Raw genomic sequence first — 7295 nt, forward strand, 5'->3', positions numbered from 1 at the left:
CCCGTGCGGCCGAGGCTCCCAGCGTGCCGCGCGGCGCGCATGTGCGGCGGGGCGGGCGCTGCTAATTCCATTGTGGAGCGGACGCGGCGATATTTGTAACTGGCGGCGGCGGCGGGAGCCGTAAGTGCAGCCGGGCCGGGGCCGCCGCGGGCGCGGGGCGGGAGGCGGCGATGCGCCCGGGCGGCGGCTGCCGGGCCGCCGAGGGAGCCGCCCGCTGAGCCGGCGCGGTCCGGCTGGCTGGCGGGCGGGCGGGCGGCGGGTCCCGCAGCCCCTCTGGGCCGCGCCTCCTCTCCGGCCCGCCTTCCCGGGGGATGAAACTCGGCAGCGGCTTCCTCGGCGGCGGCAAGAGGGCGGCGGCCATGGAGCCAACGTTCCCCCCCGGCATGGTGATGTTCAACCACCGCCTGCCCCCGGTCACCAGCTTCGCCCGGGCGGCCGCGCCCCCCGCGGCGGCCCAGCACCCCCCGCAGTGCGTGTTACCTCCGACCGCCGCCGCCGCTTCCTCCACGGCGGCGGGCGAGCCCCCGGCGCCTCCGCCCCCGCAGGACGTGACTTTCAAGAAGGAGCCGGCGGGGGCTTTCCCCTCCGCGCCCTCCTCGCAGAGGAGCCCCTGGGGCTTCCTGCAGTCCCTGGTGAGCATCAAGCAGGAGAAGCCCAGCGAGCAGGAGGAGGAGCAGCAGTCGCAGCACCATCACCACTACGGGGGGCTTTTCGGGGGAGCGGCGGAGGAGAGACCCCCTGGCCTGGGCAGCGGCGAAGGAACCGGCCAGAGCGTGATCCAGGACCTCAGCCTTCTTCACCACCTGCACCAGCATCCCCACCGAGACCTGCTGCTGACTGGCAGAGGCGAGGGCGCTCCAGGCAGCGCGGGTGAGCCAAAGCACGACGCCCAGGTCAAGAAGGCAAAGAGGCCAAAGCCAGAAACTCAGGGAATCAAAGCCAAGCGGAAGCCGAGCGCTTCCTCCAAACCCCCCCTGGTGGGAGATGGGGAAGGTGCCGTCGCGTCCCCCAGCCAGAAACCTCACGTCTGCGAACACTGCAGTGCTGCCTTCAGGAGCTCCTATCACTTGCGCAGGCACGTGCTCATCCACACCGGGGAGAGGCCTTTCCAGTGCAGCCAGTGCAGCATGGGCTTCATCCAGAAGTACTTGCTGCAGAGACACGAGAAGATCCACAGTAGGGAGAAGCCTTTTGGGTGTGACCAGTGTAGTATGAAGTTCATCCAGAAGTACCACATGGAAAGACACAAGAGGACGCATAGTGGAGAAAAGCCATACAAATGTGACACTTGTCAGCAGTATTTTTCAAGGACTGATAGACTGTTAAAGCACAGAAGAACGTGTGGTGAAGCCATAGGTAAAGCAGGGGCTGGAATGGAGCCCGGATCATCCCATAACATGGGTAGCTTGGCTGCATTGTCTCAGGGAAATACAAGTTCCTCAAGGAGAAAAAGTAAAACAAAAAATACATCCACTGAAAACAAAGGAAGCAAGTGTAGCAGCAAAATCGCTGAATCTCAAGTTACAAGTAATGTGGCCATGCCAAGTTATGCAGTTGATATTCCTATTGTGTCTTCCAGTGGTGGTCTAGTTGGCACAGGCGTAGAAGAACTTCAGAAAAAGGTGCCAAAGTTGGTCTTGAAAAAAACGAGCAGGAAACAAGGAGACAAAAATTACCTTAATTTTGTATCACCACTGCCAGATATTCTGGGGCAAAAACCACTGTCTGGGAAACAGAGTGGCTCTCTAGGCCTAGTAGCCAATACCAGTGTAGACTCTATTGGCCTTCTCCAAAGTACAGGTGGTAAACCGGGTCAAATAAGTAGCAATTATGATGATGCCATGCAGTTTTCAAAGAAAAGAAGATACTTACAAACTGCAAGCAGTAACAGTGCCTTTTCACTTAATGTCGGACACATGACTTCCCAGCAGTCCGTCATCCAGTCTCCGGGTGTTAGCGTTATGGATAACGAAGCTCCTTTATCTCTTATTGATTCAGCATCTTTAAATAATGAAATAAAGTCTTGCCACGACAAGTCTGGTATTCCTGATGAAGTCTTACAGAGCCTTTTGGACCAGTACTCTCACAAATCGGAAGGCCAGAAAGAAGATCCTTTCAGTATAACTGAACAGCGTGTGGACTTGCACACCTCAGGAGAACATTCAGACATGGTTCAGGAAGAAAACTTGAGCCCTAACTCTCAAACAGTTTCAAACGATAAGGCAAGCATGTTGCAAGAATACTCAAAATACCTCCAACAAGCCTTTGAAAGAACAACCAACAGCACTGGTTTTGCTTTTGGGCCCAGTTTCCAGTTTGTTAGCTTGTCTTCAACTCTCCATAACCACACTCTGTTTCCAGACAAACAGATATACACTACATCTCCACTTGAGTGTGGCTTCAGCCAATCCGTTACCTCAGTATTGCCAACTGCGTTGCCAAAACCTCCATTTGGGATGTTGCTTGGCTCTCAGCCAGGCTTTTATTTGTCTGCTTTGGAGGCTTCGCATCAACAGTTGACTCCTTCTCAAGAGCTGGATGATCTCATCGATCCGCAGAAAAACTTAGAGACTTCATCGAACTACCAGTCAACATCTCAGAAACTGACTGGCCAGAAGGAACAGAAAAACTTAGAATCCTCAACGAGCTTTCAGATCCCATCTCAGGAGTTAACCAGCCAGATAGATCCTCAGAAGGACATAGAGCCTAGAGCAACCTACCAGATCGAGAACTTTGCACAAGCGTTCGGTTCTCAGTTCAAGTCGGGCAGCAGGGTGCCAATGACTTTTATCACTAACTCTAATGGAGAAGTGGACCATAGAGTAAGGACTTCAGTGTCAGATTTCTCAGGGTATACAAATATGATGTCTGATGTAAGTGAGCCATGTAGTACACGAGTAAAAACCCCAACCAGCCAGAGTTACAGGTAAGGTCCTCACTGTGACCAGGCTGTGGGGTCTTCTTAATGTAATTTGTTTTACTTTGACAACACTGCCATTGGAATGTTTCTACACGGTCCTTTTAAGAATAATGTAACATGCCCTTTCAATGCAACTTTTCATATTTAGTTTATTTTATTAGTGTGATTTTTTTAGCTCTGTTTATTATGGTTTTTAATCAAAAATCAATAGTTTTAAAATAGCGTTTTTGTTCAAGTGACAATGTTTAGCAATCAAATTTACATTATGTAGATTGTCAGGGAATAGCCCAAGATTTTAAAATGCAAAAAATTAACTTTGTTCCTAGGACTAAAGTTTATTCTAATTGCTTTACTCTCAGGAAAGTGTAATGAAGCATGGGAATTCTATGCACCGCAAGTGTATTGGAACTTCCAATTTACAGATGATGACAAATATATCTCAGCTTTTTGAGGAAGGGATCTTTGACATTTCAAATTGCTGTCTCTTATGTCAGCTGATCTGAAAGAATTTTGCTACCTAAATCTTGTTGTTTTTAAAGTACTCCTGTTCTTCCAGGTGACGCTCATTCCAGGCAGGTGGAGCAAATATTCTCGGGTCTGCACGATGAGCCCAGCACGGTAGCTTTAATCTGAACAGTAATGTCCCCAGAACTTCTGTGTAAGACTGTAATTCCGTAAAGAGATTCTGTTGACACAAACTGTGAGAACAAAATGTGTGCAGCTGGTTCATGTCATTAGAACCCCAACTTGAAACTACAGTCCTAATCCAGAGAGGGTTTTGGGATACGTTATTTGTTACACACGGTTCAAAAAAGTCCATCTCCTGCTCTTCCCCTTTGCACATTCTTTTAGTGTAAAGAATTCCCTCTATTTTATTGTGTTCCTGGTTCCTCTGGACTTGATCTTGGTTGTCTGCCTGCCCTGCCACCCCACCCCACCCCACCTCCCCATCCCCATCCCCTTTTTTTTCCCTCTTTTCCCCTACTCTCTCTCATCCCAACGTAATAGCTAGCATTTAAAAAGATTTACATTCCAGAAAGTGCATATCTTACGATGTGCTTTCTGATGTCTCATGACATCAGGTGATGAACAATGAAAACCCACCTGTTTTAGAACTATGTCGAGGTTTCCATGTACGATAAGAAATAATCTACTCCCAACTGTACATAGTAAGGCCCCTGTCCTGCATCAGGATCAGCTACCACGGACCCCCGTGCCCAGCAGTGTCCCGCTGGTGTCACTGGAGCTCTTTACGAGAGAGGGCCTTGCAGCAGTTCATCATGGCAGGCTTTTAGGGCCCAAGGCTGCAATTCCATCAAAGGATTCTGGTGATGGCATCAACTACAAAAGTAAAACTTGAGTGGCTTGTTAATATCAACAGAACTTTTCTTTGGAATTATTGCCTTACTTTATGTATATTTTGTGGTACATTATTTATTATATGTGAATCCTGATGAATGCCTGTGGAGCCATGGAAACCTGCTAGAAATACTGGTGGCCATTCAAAGCTGCTGAAACGCAGTGGCACTGCTCTAAACCACTTTTTGCAAATGAATTTTTTGATTAGTTTTTTAATGTAATTTTGGTGATGTTTATGATGATGGTTTTTTATGTACTCTTGGTGATGTTTCAGTCTTATGTACTTTTCTGTTGTCAGGAAGGTACCAGTGGTTGTTTGCAGTCTTATTGTGTAATCAGCCTATTACAGGCTTCCATGTATAATAAAGTTATTAACATTGTGCAAGTGTAAAACACTTCTGTTATGAAAGTGGTGTATTATTAAAGGAATTGTTACAAAAATCCTGGGTAATTTCTCCTGTTGTCCCTCACCACTATGAATAGAAACCTGAGCCCATTTGTGATTTCTTTTGCTAGTAAACTTTTTTTCCCTCCCCTCACTAACCTAGAGTTTGTTCTCATAGAATCTGTGTAACTCCATTAACTTTTTATTTATACTTGAATCTGTATTTCACGCTATTTCAGTTTAAATAATCAAACAACAACTGTTCTCTAAACACAGAACCCAGCCTGTTATCAGGGATGCAATAGTCAGTGACCACTGTGTTGGCTTTTTTAGTACCTTTTCTTTTGTTTTACAGAGGTTATAATTTACATTCTTTATATTGTGTGTAGTAGAAGTTGCATATGTATTGTTCTGGCTGTTTGCTTTAACTTAATAAAACCCATTATTCACAAAATCATAAAGGCATCACTTCTATTATCCAATCATGCTTTTCAGGACTTAGTAAGAAAACAGGAGATTAAATTTTGAGAAGGAATTTACTGGAAGGTTTTCAGTTTGTTTTCTTCAGTTTCCTTTTGAGTTAAATAATCAAAATGTGCTATTTTAGACATCAGGAGTCTAATTCATACCTTTAGCTTAACAAAACTTAACAAATTTTCCTGAAGTTAAAATGTTTATACAGCCTCATCTTTTCAAATCTGTGATTTTAGTAAAAAATATCTAAATTGCATATTAACTGCAAAGACTTCTTATAATTGCTGAAAGTTCAGAATGACAAATACATAATATAGTAACTTAATTCAAGGTAAAGATTGTAGAATCTCCTGTATGTGCTTTTTGGGGGTCTTACTTGGTTGTAATTTTCTCCTCTCTGCACTATAATGAAAGTCATGTAAATGTAGTACTATAGCAGAATACTTTAAAAGCATTTTAGATAATCTGAAGGTAGGTTGTGAATTTACTTAGTCTGTACTTTTCTTCAGCTTTGCATGTGTGTTTGAATCAAGGCAGTGACATGGATGAGAAAAATCCTTGGCACGTTGAAAAACAAGCACAAAAACCTTACAGAAAGTAAACATGGAATATGCTTGATGTCTAATATTCAGAATGTTGCTAGGAATCATTTATAAGTATGATGGGAAAATGTAGTGGGATTTTATAAGCTCTTTGCACAACTTAGTCATTCAAACGTTTCTGAATAGAGCAGAGCTAAACTTTTTTCTCTTTAATATGGAGTTAAAATTTTATTGCAGTGAAGGTGGGGGTGTGTTAAAATTGCATGGAAATTGCATGGCTGTGGCTTTACCTGGTACATATTTGAAAACTGCATAGTAGCAGTTAACCCACGTGAACTTTATTTAGGGATGTGTCGGTGAGAGAGGGAAAAGGGAAAGCCAAATGGCTCTTGAATTCTTTTCCACTTTATTTCAAGGTTTAGTCTGTTGTTTTTAAAGGAGTTATGGGAGGGGAATGATAACCTGCTGCCTACCAATAACAGGACTGTAAAGATAATTCATAGATGTAATGATAGAAAATGGTGCATAAACTGTTACACTTCCTCTTAGGGTAGTTCATATGACATTATTGCCTTGGAACCTAGTGCACTATGGTACCTTGGATTGTGATTGCACCTCTGTGTTCCAAGCCACTGAAAGTGCATGTCTGACCTGCCTGCATATGATCTAGAAAAGCTACCTAAAATTTGCTGTAGTTCCTGAATCACTTCAAATGTATACAGACTTGTGGGAGAAATATTAGAGTAACTGAAATGAATGGAGAATGAAAGGAGAATGGTGTGAAGGATATGTAATTTCAGGTTTATGGACTACTGATGAAGAAAAGTTGCCTCGTGAAGACCTTGAGAAGCTACTGAAATAATTCAATGTATTCTATTAGTGGTTTTTTGTTGTTTCAATTGTTTGGTCTTCCCCTCACCCCCAGCATTATATGCTTGATAACAATGTATTTGTCTGAATGATGCTTCTGCTAGGTTTTTTCCCCACCAACTAGAACTCATTCTCGTTCATGTGAGGCTGCTGTTGTGGCTGTGGAAATGTTTGTAACACCCGGGAAGATACATGTGAGAATGTGTAAGTTACCAGCTTGATGTTCTAGTGGTTGAAGAGAATCAGGTCACTTTAAAATCAAAGATCCTGTTTACAGCCCCTGCTGACTACCGGCTTTAAACATTTGAGCTGTAATTTTCCAGTCTGTCTGTCTCATGCTCTATGCACTATCTTTCTCTGGGAAACTTCTGCAAAAATTGCCCATGTATTTCCTAAAATTAGATTAAGGAAGAAAACTTTCGTGTTCCACTGGTGTTTTCATCCCATGCTTCTTCAAAACCAAATCAGTATCACCCTCCCCCAGCTAGGACTTTATACTGTGTTGATGGATGTCCCTTGTTGAATCACTGCTTGTGAAACCCGATAAGTTTCTGGAAAATGCTTTTATGTTCAGAAATGTGAAAGTTTGGTTGCTGTATCTCCAGAGATGATCGGTCCAGGACAATGCATCAGGCGGTTTCAGTCATTTGGTATGTTAGCCTATGTGGCAATCTTCTTTTTAATGTGTTGTTGTCAGACTAGAATCTTTTCTTGCTGCTTATATAAACTGCTTATATAAACTGCA

General features: G+C 44.2%; 1 protein-coding gene across 1 annotated transcript; it reads left to right on the top strand.

Annotated features, from left to right (window-relative positions):
- The first annotated feature begins 79 nt into the window (after positions 1–79).
- Positions 80–5111, top strand: ZNF281 (zinc finger protein 281). Its single transcript, XM_041479640.1, has one exon. The coding sequence runs from the start codon at positions 312–314 to the stop codon at positions 2928–2930; it is 2619 nt and encodes an 872-aa protein (XP_041335574.1). The 5' UTR covers positions 80–311; the 3' UTR covers positions 2931–5111.
- Positions 5112–7295: the final 2184 nt, after the last annotated feature.

Source organism: Pyrgilauda ruficollis, unplaced genomic scaffold, assembly GCF_017590135.1.
Source record: "Pyrgilauda ruficollis isolate IOZ18807 unplaced genomic scaffold, ASM1759013v1 scaffold49, whole genome shotgun sequence".
Taxonomy (NCBI): Eukaryota; Metazoa; Chordata; class Aves; order Passeriformes; family Passeridae; genus Pyrgilauda; species Pyrgilauda ruficollis.

Coding starts and splice junctions, on each gene's coding strand:
- ZNF281 (XM_041479640.1), top strand. CDS start 312: ATGAAACTCGGCAGCGGCTTCCTCGGCGGCGGCAAGAGGGCGGCGGCC.